The sequence below is a fragment of the Cucumis melo genome, chromosome 8 (assembly GCF_025177605.1).
Source record: "Cucumis melo cultivar AY chromosome 8, USDA_Cmelo_AY_1.0, whole genome shotgun sequence".
NCBI lineage: Eukaryota > Viridiplantae > Streptophyta > Magnoliopsida > Cucurbitales > Cucurbitaceae > Cucumis > Cucumis melo.
The window spans coordinates 23736549-23751513 of NC_066864.1; the positions used below are offsets into that span (position 1 = coordinate 23736549).

At 31.8% G+C, this 14965-nt stretch overlaps 1 protein-coding gene across 4 annotated transcripts; it reads left to right on the plus strand.

Annotated features, from left to right (window-relative positions):
* Positions 1-7902: 7902 nt before the first annotated feature.
* LOC103486020 (replication factor C subunit 3) lies at positions 7903-13861 on the plus strand. Of its 4 annotated transcripts, none has more exons than XM_008443815.2 (12): positions 7904-8208; positions 8306-8416; positions 8515-8547; positions 9027-9195; positions 9454-9635; positions 10333-10469; positions 10598-10696; positions 11603-11672; positions 11750-11824; positions 12948-12993; positions 13519-13625; positions 13733-13861. In XM_008443815.2, the coding sequence occupies exons 1-11, from the start codon at positions 8125-8127 to the stop codon at positions 13575-13577; spliced, it is 1065 nt and encodes a 354-aa protein (XP_008442037.1). In that variant the 5' UTR covers positions 7904-8124; the 3' UTR covers positions 13578-13625; positions 13733-13861. The 4 variants fall into 4 exon arrangements, with proteins under 4 accessions (XP_050945323.1, XP_008442037.1, XP_008442038.1 ...); XM_008443816.2 differs by having other exon boundaries at positions 13747-13861; XM_008443814.3 differs by having other exon boundaries at positions 13519-13861.
* The last annotated feature ends 1104 nt before the right edge of the window (positions 13862-14965 follow it).

The window sequence follows — 14965 nt, forward strand, 5'->3', positions numbered from 1 at the left end:
GATCGTTTTACAACATCTAAGCGATGATGTTATACACTTTAGATGATCTCATAGTTAATCCAAAACGATTAAATGTAAATGTTTAACAAGTATAAAACAGAGAAGTTCTGAAAAGTTTTTATACATTGATTATAAATGTTATTACATGCTCGAACCAACTTTCCATTGTATATAAATGTTACAGAACATGTAAAATAGACGTTCATAAAACGTAAATGTTCATGCACAGAATGTGCTTATAATTTTGACTATCCAAAAATCGTACAACCATTTCATTAAAGAACATTAAAGTTTGGAGTTCTTGTCTACTAGTTTTGAAACGAATCTTGACCATGCAAAAACCGTTCAATCATTTTGTCTAAAAACACCAAAGTTTATAGAGCTCTTATATGTACAGTTCTGTAATGAATCTTCCAGATCGAAGTCGAGATCTGTTGTGAAGCCAACTTTCTATTTTTTCTAGCAGGATTTGGAAGTTTCAAAATGTAGGAAATACATAAGAGTTTACCATAGTCTTTTCGAGACATTTTCAGATTCATCATCATAGTTTAAGTGAAGAAGACCACGCCAATGTTACGAAACACATAAAACTACACGTGCTTTACATGTAAATGTTATATGCTTTGTATGGAAGCACTAGAGTCGCAGAATTTGATAAGAGCTTCCCATATTTTTTTAAAAAATATCTTTGGAATTACTATCACCATTTCTATATAGCCAAAGATGAAGGAGAAGCAGATTTTCTCCTTGAAGGAAGTTAATAAAAGCATAACATAGCCTTTTATAGAGATTTTTAGAAGCAACTTGCACTTTTTTCCCTTTTTCTTTTGGACCTTGTCATTCTTTGTCCAAATAGCAACACCTTGAATCTCAGCATTTTGAACCTCATTTTGTGAGAATGATGAAAAGTTTGAGAGGAAAAGTTCAAGGAATGTTTGGAAACCCTAAAATCTAATGGTTTGTGAGAAGGAATTTTAAAGGAAAATTAAGAGACGGAAAAGAAAAAGTTTTTTTGCATTATACTCATTGATAGGTTAATAAATGCAAATTGATTATTTACAACATGCGTATGGACCTTTTTCACCCATAAACCCTAAACTCTACACATGTACACCACGTGACCTTAATCCCTTTAGTCTTATAACTGAAACCACTTTCACTAACTACACGATAAGGGTAAACAATCGATTAACATCATACAATAATTTAGACTTTACTGTAATCTAAACGATATCTGATTTAAATGTAAACGATCGTATTGTTAAACCTACACGATTGTGCTAGTATATCTAAATGATCCGATAATATATGTTAAACGATCGTGTAGTCAAGTTAAACGATCCGTCTAAACGATCTTGTCATTGCATATGACTATAAACGATTAAGGTGTAAGTCATAAAGGATTATGTAGTGTTATATAAACGATCGTTTATATAAGTAAATGATTTTGGTAATAAAATCTAAACGATCTTCAAACAAAATGTAAACGAACTTTTCTATTTACAGAAAGTGTTTCAAAGGAAGATGATGGGACGGAAAAGGAAAAGTTTTTTTTTTTTCCGTTTTACTTGCTGACAGGTTAGTAAATGCGAATTGATTATTTACAACACGCGTATTGACCTTTTTCACGCACAAACCCTAAACTCTACGCATGGTACCCACATGGCCTTAACCCTTTATACGTTTTACATATACACTATAAACGATTAGGTTGCTAGTCATAAACGACCATGTAGTGTTGTATAAACGATGATTTATGCAAGTAAACAATTTATTAATAAAATGCAAACGATCTTCAAAACAACATGTAAATAATACAGGTATTGACATTTTTCACTCATAAACCATCATTTACACTTATCATTTAATATATATTAAACAATGCTGTAAATATACGATTACATGCAAATGATTATTTACAACATGTAAACGATTTTGTCGTTATCGTAAACGAACGTTGTTCATTTAGGTGGACAATATAGTAAATTGATGTAAATGAACGTTTAATAACAACCAAATGATAATGCTAATTATTTTAAACGATTGTTTACAAAATCTAAGTGATAATGTTAATTATGTTAAACGATCAGTTTACAAAATTTAAATGATAATATTATACAAGTTAACGATCTCGTAGTTAATACAAAACTATCAAATGTAAATGTTTAACAAGAGTAAAATAGAGAAATGTTGAAAAGTTTTTATACATTTATTGTAAACGTTGTTACATGTAAATATTACTGAACATGTAAAATATATATCCATAAAATGTAAATGTTCATGAACAAACTCTGGATCCGGAAGCTTTAAAACCCTATATGTTTTTGAAGCATAAACACAAGATGTTTCAAAATGTAAATGTTTATGGACAAAATGTGTTTATACATTGTACCATAAAAAAAAAATTTACTCGTTATTTATCAAACCCATGTTCCATTTGTTTCGATCTGGTTCTGAAAGATTGTAACCCCTTCAAAATATTTATATATATATAATCCTTCGTACTCCACCAAAAATCCATTTCCATTGGGCTCAGAAAGCTTGTAGCCCTTAAGAGAAGTATATATATATATATAATCCTTCTTACTCCACCTAAAATTCATTTCCATCTGGCTATGGAAGCTTGTAACCCATTGAAAAGGGTTTACAATCATTTTAACCAGGACCAACGTTTTCTGGAGGAGAAGGAGAATTTAGGATCATGGAAGTACGTAACAGCTTACCAAAGTTTTTTATAGACATTTTCGAAATCACCATTACAGTTTTCTTTATCAAACCTACCGTCAATTCCTTTCCATCTGTTTCTTACACGTTTTTTCCTTCTTCTTTTTGATCTTGTAGTTCTTGGTTCAGATAGCAGCATCTTGAAGCATATTTTAAAAGGGGAAACATTTGAGAGGAAAACTTTGGAACCCTAAATCTAATGGTTTAAAAAGGACATGAAGGATCCGAAAATGAAAAGTTTTTCTATGAAAGGTTAATAAATAGGAATTAATTATTTATTTACAATATGCAAACTCTTCACATAGTCTCCATATGACTTTAAACAATCGTACGTGCTGCTAATAATTCATATCGTCGCTATGATAGACGCAAACGATCTCGTAGTTAATCCAAAGTTACAAATATAAAACAAAAATGTTTAAAATGAAGACTAATAAATGCGAATTGATTAGGTACAACACATAAAAACACCAAACTCTTCACATGGTCTCCGTATGGTCTTAATCTTATAACTGAAATGACTTTCCCTAATTGCACAATAAGGATAAAAAATTGATTAAGAACATACAATAAACTAGACTTTACTGTCATCTAAATGATATATGATTTAAATGTAAACAATCGTGCATTTATATTTGTCATAAACGATATGATAATAAAATCTAAACGATCATTGATTTACATGTATGATCGTGTTTTTAGACCTACATGATCGTGCTAGTAAATCTAAACAATCATTCTATACGTTTTACATAATAGAAATATTTGTTAAAAGATTGTGTATTTATGTTAAAACAATATTTGAGTAGGTGTAAAAGATGTTATCATTAATCGTAAGCGATCATGTGGTATTCTATAAACAAATGTTTATGCAAGTAAACAATTCGATAACAAAATCCAAACGTTCTAAATGAATGTTTATATTCTTTATTATAAACGATTGTTTTATAATATGTTGCCATGTGTTTCTGTTTAACAAGTGTAATACAAAGAAATATTCAGACGTGTACAATTCCTTGAGTTGTTGAATCTTACTCTCCATCTCCTTCGACTCCTTGATTGTTTTCTTCCACTTTCCAGATCCTTTACGATTAACCTCAATCTTGTCTTGGTCAATCATGGAATCATGAGTAAAATTGTCAAGCCTCAGAAACTCGTATTTACTTTGGAGTAACTCATATTCTTTGTTCTTGCTTTCAATCTACTTCCTTATCTTTACTTCTCTAGCAACCAAAATTTCCTCTAGACCACCAAAAAAATTATATGTCATGTTAACCAAGAACCACCTTGGTTGAAATGATTATATACCTTTTTCGATGGGATACAAGCTTCTAGATAAAGATGGAAATTGATGGTTGATGGCTTAAAGATGAATTATATAAGAGCTTACCATAATCTTTTGTAGACATTTTCGGAATCACCATCATAGTTTCCTTTGTCAATCTACCATCCATTCCTTTCCATCTACATCTTGCACGTTTTTTCCTTCTTTTTTCGATCTTGTTGTTATTGGTCGAGAGAGCAGCAACTTGAAGCACATTTTAAGAAAGGAAAATGTTCAAGAGGAAAACATTGGAAGAGACTCAAGTATATGAAGATAACAATGAGATCTCGATAAATTATACCATGACAGGAAAAAGGTGGAATAGAATTAATGTAGTTGTGGACAACATTTTTGCGTATAATGTTGCACATAACATCATTCATGAAAATGAGGATTATGAACATAAATCTGTTGACGAATGTCGTAATAGAAAGGATTGGCCCAAGTGGAAAGAAGTCATCCAAGCAGAACTAAATTCACTCACGAAACATGAAGTTTTTGGACCTGTAGTTTATACACCTAAAGGTATAAAACCTGTGGGATTTAAATGGGTATTTGTGTGTAAACGAAATGAAAATAATGAGGTCGCTAGATATAAAGCACGACTTGTTGCACAAGGATTTTCTCAAATACCAGGCATTGATTATGAGGAAACATATTCTCCTGTGGTGGATGCTATTACATTAAGATATTTAATTAGTTTGACTGTATGTGAAAATCTTGATATACATCTTATGGATGTAGTTACAGCATACTTATATGGATCTTTGGAAAATGAAATCTATATGAAAATCCCTGAAGGATTTAAGATACCTGAATCATATAATTCAAACTCTAGAGAATTATGTTCAATCAAATTACAAAGATCATTATATGGATTGAAACAATCAGGACGAATTTGGTACAATCGCTTAAGTGAACATTTATTGAAAGAATGTTATCAAAATAATCCAATTTGTCCATGTGTTTTTATTAAAAAATCACAGTCAGGATTTGCGATTATAGCTGTATATGTTGATGATTTAAATATAATTGGAATTCCTGAAGAGCTTTCAAAGGCAATAGAATATCTTAAAAAGGAATTTGAAATGAAAGATCTTGGTAAGACAAAATTTTACCTTGACTTACAAATCGAGCATTTAGCCGATGGAATTTTTATTCATCAATCAACATATACAGAAAAGATTTTAAAAAGATTCTACATGGACAAAGCACACCCATTGAACATTCCAATGGTGGTTCGATCACTAGATGTAAAAAAGGATATCTTTCGACCTCGAGAAGATAATGAAGAATTACTTGGTCCTGAAGTACCGTACCTTAGTGCAATAGGTGCACTAATGTATCTTGCTAATAACACAATACCAGATATAGCATTTTCAGTAAATTTCTTAGCAAGATATAGTTCTTCTCCAACAAAAAGACATTGGAATAGATTTAAGCATGTACTTCGTTATCTTCGAGGGACAATTGATATGGGTTTGTTTTATTCAAATAAATCAAACTTTGATCTAGTTGGTTATGCGGATGCTGGATATTTATCTGATCCACACAAAACAAGATCTTAAACAGGTTATCTGTTTACATGTGGAGGAACTGCTACATCTTGGCGGTTTGTAAAGCAAACCATGACGACCACTTCATCGAATCATGCAGAAATTCTTGCAATTCATGAAGCTAAAGAATGTGTCTGGTTGAGGTCAATGACTAATCATATTCGAGAAACATGTGGTTTGTCTTTCAGTAAAAATTTACCAACAATATTATTTAAAGATAATACCGCATGTATAGCAAAAATCAAAGGATGGTATATAAAAGGAGATAGAACAAAGCCTATCTCACCAAAACTCTTCTATACGCATGACCTTTAAGAAAATGGTGACATTAGTGTTCAACAAATTTCTTCAAAAGACAACTTGGCGGACTTATTCACAAAAGCATTACCCACATCAACATTTGAAAAGCTAGTGCACAACATTGAAATGCGACGACTCAGAGAACTTAAGTGTTGTATCCATAAGGGGGAGTAGAAATATTATCCTCAAAGAATAGGAGTACTGCACTTTTTTCCTTTGACTATGATTTTTCTCATTGAATTTTCCAAGCAAGGTTTTTAATGAGTCAGTTATTAATGTATAAAAATGATGTACTCTTTTTCCTTCACTAGGATTTTTTTCCATCAGGTTTTTTCCTAGTAAGGTTTTAACGAGACATTTATTTTTATATAATATGGATATCTAAGGGGGAGTATTGTAAATATAATGATATATTATAAATGTAGATATTCATAACCTACATAGGTTACAATTTTCATATAACTCTCACATTCAATTCTATATTGTAACATCCATTCCATTGAATTCCATAATGTAACCTATACCATAATATGTCTTATAAATAGAGGAGTGTGGTGCCTTTGTAAGACACACCACAATTGAGTTCAATTTTCTTCTCTTCTTCCTCTCTTCTCTATTCTTCTTTTGTGTTCTTATCTAGTTTTTTGTTCTTTATTTCATAACACCATCATCTTTCTTATTTTTCAATTTTTTATTTACGTTGTTTAATCTTTCCATCGTTTTTCTTCTTTTCCTCATTTTTTTTAGCTTTTCCATCGTCTTTCTACTTTTCCTCTTCTTTTTTTTTATGTGATTTCTTTCCATCGTCTTTTTCTTTTTTTTACGTCGTGTACAAAAAATAGCAAAGTCTAAAAGATCGTGTATAAAGAATCTTGAAAAAAAATCATTTAGATTAGAGTAGCCAAATTGTAAACTATCGTGCAAAAAAAAAACAATCATGTAAAAAAAATAAAAGATCGTGTATAAAGAATCTTGAAGAAAAATCATTTAGATTGGAGTAGCCAAATGTAAACGATGGTGTAAAAAAAATAAAATATTGTGTATAAAGAACCTTGAAAAAAAAATCATTTGAATTGGACTAGACAAATGTAAACGATCTTGTAAAACAAGCAAGCGATCGTGTAAAGAAATATAAACGATCGTGTACCAAAAGAATTAAAAATATCGTGTACCAAATTTTGAAAAAAAATCATTTAGAATTGGGTCCCCAAATCTAAACGATCGTGTAACCAAATTTAAACGTAACCAAATTAAACGATCGTGTAACAAAATTAAACGATGAAATTGAAAAGATAAATTGTAGACATATCTAAACGATCGCGTATAAATTGTAACCATATCTAAACGATCACGTATAAATTAGATCGCGTATAAATTGTAACCATATTTAAACGATAGCGTATCAAACAATAACCAAATCTAAACAATCGCAAATATATTACACTCGCGTTATTGACGACGTGATTGACGTGACATTTTTTGTATTTTACACGGTGGGCCTCTGGCTTTTTCCGTTTTTGGAATTGTTCTATAGAGTGTAAATATTTTGTCGCTTTTTTATATTTTTTAAAAGACTCCTTTTATAAACCACAAATTTAATTTTATGTAATTAATTTAAACTAATTATTTTTAATAATATATAAAATAAAATAATAAAAAATGAATTAAAAGAGAAAAAGAATGTGGACAAAAAAAACAAAACCAACAATTCAGATGAGTATAGTTCAAGGGGATAAATGATGCATGAAAATAGTTTATTCACGTGCTTAAGCTCAAAAGTTTCAATCAAACAAGGTCATATTTATCCTATACCCATTCTCATTTCTATTTCCATCCTAATTTTCTAGATCCAAACGATCCTTCAAGATTTATAATTGTTTTTAAATAAAATATAATAAATAGTTTAAATGGATTATTTGTATAAGTTCAAAATTTGAATTGATAATTTGATCTCTATCGATAGGATTATTAATTTAAAGTTTAGACGGATACAAACACAAAGTTCGGAGGTAAATTGAAATTTTTCTTAACAAGGAAAAAAAGAAAAAAACTAAAGTCCACAGCGAACTACTGGGGCTTTCGTTTCCCCCTCCTCATCAGCCATCAGTTCTGTTTCTTTTTCCCGCCATTTCAAGCCTCGCCTAAACCTTCGCTCTCTCTTTCACTCACACTTCCTTTTTCTCTTTCTCCACACTCTCTAATCTCCGTACACCGGAGAAGATGTTGTGGGTCGACAAGTATCGTCCAAAAACCCTAGACCAGATCACAGTTCACCAAGACGTAGCACAGAATCTCAAGAAATTGGTAACCGGTTTTCGTTGTTTTTTTTTTCCTTGCATTCCTTATTTCATACTTCAATTTGGCTTTTTTTGATGTGGGTTTTCCATAAATTTTCTCCTAGGTTAATGAACAGGACTGCCCTCATTTGCTCTTCTATGGCCCCTCTGGTTCTGGGAAGAAAACCCTAGTCATGGCCCTTATCCGGCAGATGTTCGGACCCAGTGCGGAGAAGGTATTGAGTCTTGATGTTTATTTTACTGTCTCTGAAATTTTGTGATCGTTGTTCTGTCTGTTTGTTGTGTTTGATCATATCTTGCCTTTTTCCTGCAGGTGAAGGTGGAGAACAAAACGTGGAAAGTTGATGTAAGTTTCGGTTGTTTATGACAATAATTTTCATCTTTTTTAATTAAAAAAGTTGAATTTACAATAAAAGGGGACAAGTTCTTAAATAACTACTTTTTTAGTTTTAAAATTTGGCTTGATTTTTGGAAACATTGGTAGAGAGTAGATACCTAAGTAAGAAGTTTAGAGGTGGAAGGGATGTGTATAGGCATAATTTTCAAAAACTAAAAACCAAAAACCAAATGGTTGCCAAATTTGTCCTTAGTGATGCCATCTCTTTTCACATGCGTTTGAAAGCAATTGAATTCAGCTTCTGGGAAAGGAGATCTTCTAGTTATCTGTTGATATTATTACTAGTTCAGAATGGTATAGATTGGCATAAAAATTTAACTTGTTGAAGATATTATTTGGCTGTACAACTTTATATTCTCATCATCATCTCTCTCTCTCTCTCTCTCTCTCTCTCTCTCTCTTTCTAAGCCCTTTCTTTTCCTTCTCAGGCTGGAACCAGAACTATTGATATAGAGCTGACAACCTTGTCAAGTGCCAACCATGTGGAGCTCACTCCTAGTGATGCAGGTTTCCAAGATAGGTATATTGTTCAAGAGATAATCAAAGAAATGGCAAAAAACAGACCAATTGATTCCAAAGGGAAAAGAGGACATAAAGGTGGTCATTTTTCCTCACCCCCTCCAACCATATTTATCAGTTGTTTATGCCTGAGTACTTACTGATTCTTTGTGGTTAATGCTTAAAATTGTTAATGATCTCACTAGCAAACAAGTATGAGATAGATTTATTGCTTGCCTAAAAAAAGATCGATTTATTGCTTGTTTGGGATCTTGTTTTATTTACCAGTATGCTTGTATGTGCAAGATTTTATATCTCTATTAGATATTGAGATTTTTAGTGCTGGTCATGTATCAGTTTTGGTTCTAAATGATGTTGACAAACTATCAAGAGAAGCTCAGCACTCTCTTAGGAGAACAATGGAGAAATATAGCTCGTACTGTAGGTTAATTCTTTGCTGCAATAGTTCATCAAGAGTTACTGAAGCAATCCGCTCTCGCTGCCTAAATGTGCGGATAAATGGACCAACAGAGGAGCAGGTCAGGAGAGAGTTTTTTTTTTTTTTTTTGTAATGTCTTATTTCTTTTTTGTTCTGAGGTATGAATTTGAGTAAACTAAATGATGGGCTGGAAGAACGTAATGTCATGTCCCTGACCAATGTGATTATTGATCAATTTTACCTGCATTCAATTTGTTCTTCGACTAAGAACTTGGAGTCAGACAACTATTGGGAACTGACGTCATATTAATAAAGGATGAAAACCCTCCCTATTGCGGCAGTGGTTAATCTAATTATTCTTCAATATGTTATTCTGGCAGTCTATGGGCAACAATTTTCTGGGTGTCTAACTTAATATTTAAATGTAAGTAGGTGAAAGATTGCCTTTTCAAATGCTTACCTATATTCACTGCCATTTTCAATTTTTGTTTCATGCTTCAACAATTTAAAGCCTTTCATAGTGATGCCTATATTCAGTAGCTTCTGCCTTTAGTTGTCGTGTAATATATTCTACCTATTTATGTACTCAAAGATTTTAGACTAGAAGGAAAAAATACGTTAGTGGATTAAGACTTTTGATTTGCAAGTTGTGGACAATGGAAAGCCTTTTCCTGTTTCATAGCGTGGTTTACATTTACGTGAAAAGTTAGTCTTCAAAAGTATTTGTTGAAAGTTTAAACATGCTATTGTAGTCATTTGGACCTAAAAGCTGTTGAAAAAGTTACGTCCTTTTACAGATTGTCAAGGTTTTAGAGTTCATTGGAAAGAAAGAAGGACTGCAACTTCCATCTGGATTTGCTTCCCGAATTGCAGAAAAATCAAGCCGGAGTTTGAGGAGAGCTATACTATCATTTGAGACTTGTCGTGTTCAACAGTTAGTCTCCACTGGGCCTCTTACAGATCTAAGCTTCTCTCTCACTTCTTATCATAAAAAAATTACCTTGGTAAACAATCTTTAAGGATTGGGACTGAGCTGTTTATTTATTTTATTTTTTGGGTTAGGTATCCTTTTGTCGGTAACCAGGCAATACCACCAATGGATTGGGAGGAGTACATCACTGAGATAGCATCTGACATAATGAAGGAGCAGAGTCCCAAGAGGTATGTCTCATGTACCTTTTTTTTTGTTGTATTCTGTACTAAAACATACATCTCAATATCATATATCTGTGGTTTTCATATACATCAATTGGGTACCTCTCTAACATTGTCATTCAAACTGCTTTTGATTCTTAAAATATGCTGCCCTAGTATTTTCATGAACAAATAATTACATAAGATAAGCAATCCTTGAACTTCTGTGGATGGTATCCTAGATTATGATGATCTTTGTCTGGTTTGGTCATGAATTGAATGAATGAAGATTCCTTTCCTTGTTGACCTTTTCTAGGAAGCAACAAGGATCTTAATCATCTTTGGTGATCTCGTGATTATGCTTCGGCAGTCTAGACTTGTTTATTTAAGTCGTTTGGCCTCAGTGTGGTTGGGCCTAGAGTTTGACATTGACCGCAATAAGCCCTTGGTTCATCTCTCTTCAGTGAAAAAAGCTAGTTTTTGTGAAGAAATGGCATTTGTGCTTTGTTATGGTGTCTTTGGGGTGAGAAATGATATTTTTCCTGTTTGGAAGAGTGGAGCATTCTAGGGAGGAAGTTTAGTGTCCCACAGTCCCCTTTTTGCTTCTGTGTGTAAGGACTTTTGTCATTGTCTGTTAGGATCTTGCTTGATTGGAGCCAATTTTCTTTTAGTGTGCCTGATTTTTGGAGATTTTTATTTTTCTCTTGGTATGCCTCTTGTATTCTTTCATTTTTTTCTCAATGAAAGTTTTGGTAGGAAAGACACATGTTCTTGACTTTTGTTTTTGTTGAGCAGAGTTGTAGAAATGTGAAAAATTGCAATTGCCTAATAGAAATATATATGTGGAGAACTAATAACTACTTTAACTGTCGTATAACTAGTTGGAGAATTGTGTGAAGTCTGAAATAAATGGACTATTTTTTTGTGTTATAGATTGTTCCAGGTTCGTGGGAAGTTATATGAGTTACTGGTGAATTGTATCCCTCCGGAGATCATATTGAAGGTAATCATTCTTCCCCAATTTCTATTGATTTTTTTTTCTCTGTTTTAATGTGATACTCATATTATCTTTTTACTCAGAGACTGCTTTATGAGCTACTCAAGAAATTGGATGCTGAATTAAAGCATGAGGTCTGTCATTGGGCTGCATATTATGTAAGTTGAATTTTGGCCTCTCAATTTGTTTAAATTCCTTTTTTTATTGTTCCACTTTTGCTGGGAATTGGAATATCAATATCATTGAAGTAAATTGTCCTCTTTTTCTTATATCAAGTTTTCCAAGTTTTCCTTGTTTTGCAATTTCTCGAATTTTTTGGTCATAACTAACTAACAGATTAGATCCTAGACTTGATAGATTGAATGTATGTGGACATATATTGGAGAGTAGTTTTTCAAAATTAAATATTTTTCTTTACTTTTGAAAGAAACGCCAATCAAGTGTCGCCTCCAAAGCACTTTAAGAACCTGTGTTAAATTTGGTGAATATTTATGGATGGAGAGGTTCTGAGCATTGAATAAAACAAACTTATATCGAGATCTATGATGCATATAGATAAAAGCAACGAAGCAAAGAATTTTAAATATACGTCTTTCTTTTTTCCTCTGGTTCTATTAGTCTGTATAATTTCAACCATGTTTTAATCTCAATGTTATCTTATTAGTTGTCTGCACTGTATACTAGCCTATAGTTCTACAAGTCTAGAATTATTTACTCTTCAGAACGCGGTCATTTCATTTTCTCAACTATTTACTTTTTGCCTCGACTTTTGAACTTTTTCTAATATCATTGAATAAATACCAAAAGTGAACTGGTTGTGCGCTTCACTTCATTTCCAATTTTCGATGCCGTAGACAATTTGTTCCTAACGACGTCTGGCTAAATTTCCATCACGATCACATAAGAAGAATCATCTACTCATTTAAGTTTGTATAATTTTGTGAATACTGTAGTGCGTTATATATCTACGTGCGTTGTATATCTACATGCATTAATTCATGAATATGATATCACAAACGAGACATGGCTAAACCATCTTGGAATGACCTAGTGGTAAAAATAGGAGACATAGTCTCAGTAACCAATCAAGAGGTCATGGGTTCAATCCATGGTCATGATGGTCACCTTCTTAGGAATTAATTTCTTACGGGTTTCCTTGACACCCAAATGTTGTAGGGTGCAGGCTGTCTCGTGAGATTAGTCGAGATGCACAGATGAAAAATGGCCGGAGAGAGTTTCACCTTTTGTCAATTTTTCATTTTTGGTTAAATCTTTTTCCAGGAACACAGGATGCGTCTTGGACAGAAAGCCATCTTCCACATAGAAGGTAAATGTATTCAGCATACACATAGCACGGAGTAACTGTTCTGACACAAAAATATAACTTCTGTGTTCTTCTTACTTCCTCTGGTTTTATTAGTTAGCCCGGCTAACTTGGCCACAATCATAATTTCATTTTAAGAACCTTTAATCCATCAAATAATGGATAGATACCGTCATACAATTTGATGGTTTGGAAATGATCGGCTATCCATGTTAAACTGAAAAAGAAATTGTTGACTGCAACTTTAGAGTAGTGAGTTTTGAATGTTTTTATATCGTGAATTTGACTTTTCATGATCTGACATTTTGTTAGGATACTTTCTAACTAGAAGTAAGATCGATAGTATATTCAATAACTTTCTGTCTAATTATCCTTATATCTCCTAATACTACTGTAATAATATTCTTATATAGGTACCTTATACATGTGTAAAAAGATTTCTTGTCTCTAAGTTCTCTATCTTGACGAAGGCAAAATTCGCTCTGTCAGTTTTGATTTTTGAAGTATTATTTTTGTCTGATGATGCAGCTTTTGTGGCGAAGTTCATGAGCATATACAAGACTTTCCTCATTTCAACATTCGGCTAAAGAGAAGAAAAGTAGAGCCTGAAATTATTTCATTCAGGAAAAGCAATTGTAAGTTCATAGATCTGCTGTGACATTGAATCAAGTTAATCTGATGTATTTATTATATCTTCTTTAGTCAGTTTGGTATGATACTCTAGATGTTCATCCTCCTTTAGGTTTTCTCTATTAGGGAACTTGAAGCTGCACTTTGAGGGATTTGAACTGAATCTTACATGGGGAAAAAATATTTCCAGTCATTTTGTAGCACTAATAGAAAAGAGAGGCCATGCTCCCATCATTGATAATTGGCTGTTTTTTTCTCCTCTTTTTCTCTCTGGTATTTCTTCTTTGTTTAATTTGCAAACGTTTATAATTAGCATTTAGTTTTGTAATTCCTAGGATAGAAAATAGAAATAATAAATTCTAAACTCTTAAAACCACGATTAAATTCTAAACTCTTAAAATGACCAAATTTATATTTTAACCATATTCTTTTTATCCTATTTCTGAATTTTTTTTGCCTCCATGAAGAAAGCAATTCAATGCATTAACATAGAAGTTTTCAAGGTTTCTTTTGTTTTGATTTTATATTTTAAATTGTTAGTTTTGATCTTCATTAATGTTAGTTTATTTGTTTTTGTATTGAACTTGCATAGATTTTAGATAAGCTATTTTCTAAGGTTGATTTTAGCTTAAAGCACTAGTCCATCTGGTGCTTGGCAAAAGTAAACAAAACCTGTTCTCGTTTCAAACTTCTAGATTTATTTTCAGTTAAAATACTTCATTTGTTAGATATTTTCAATTATCCAACTCTAGTCATAGTAACTTTAATAAATTTAAAATTTAGTCACAACTTTTTACTATTAACTTTTTAATAGCATTTTTACTATAAATTTGAAAATAGATTCATATAATAATAAAAGTTATTATAATTTAACTAATTTCGATAAAATTAACTTTAAACAGTTAAATTTAAGATTTATTGAGAATCAATTGAAAGTAAAGCTAGATATATTAGTTAAAATGAGGTTGCATAGCATCTTTCTATTAAAATAAGAGCATGTTTGGCATAAATTTTAGGCTTTATTAAATTAAAAAAAAAAAGTTTGTTTTTGATGTTTGTGGGTTTCTTTTGCATGACAAATATGTATATGTTAGTTTAGAATATTATTTAGGTCATTGTATCGTGAGACTTGTTGAACATGTTCTATTTATAGTTAAGATAGTATCGAGTGGAAAAATATCAAATAATTTTTAGGTTTTTCCTTGTATAACAAAATTTCAAATTCTATCTGTGATATTGACGGATATCAATAGAAGTCTATCGCTATCTTATCATTGGTAGAATACAAAAGTTTGTTATATTTTGTAAATATTTATAGTAGCTTTGCTATTTACAATCATTTTCT

Excerpts from the sequence above, each read along its gene's own strand:
- LOC103486020 (XM_008443814.3), top strand. The coding sequence starts at position 8,125 with ATGTTGTGGGTCGACAAGTATCGTCCAAAAACCCTAGACCAGATCACA. Across the intron at positions 8,209-8,305 it reads CACAGAATCTCAAGAAATTG|GTTAATGAACAGGACTGCCC; the intron begins GTAACCGGTTTT and ends ATTTTCTCCTAG. Across the intron at positions 9,636-10,332 it reads ATGGACCAACAGAGGAGCAG|ATTGTCAAGGTTTTAGAGTT; the intron begins GTCAGGAGAGAG and ends GTCCTTTTACAG.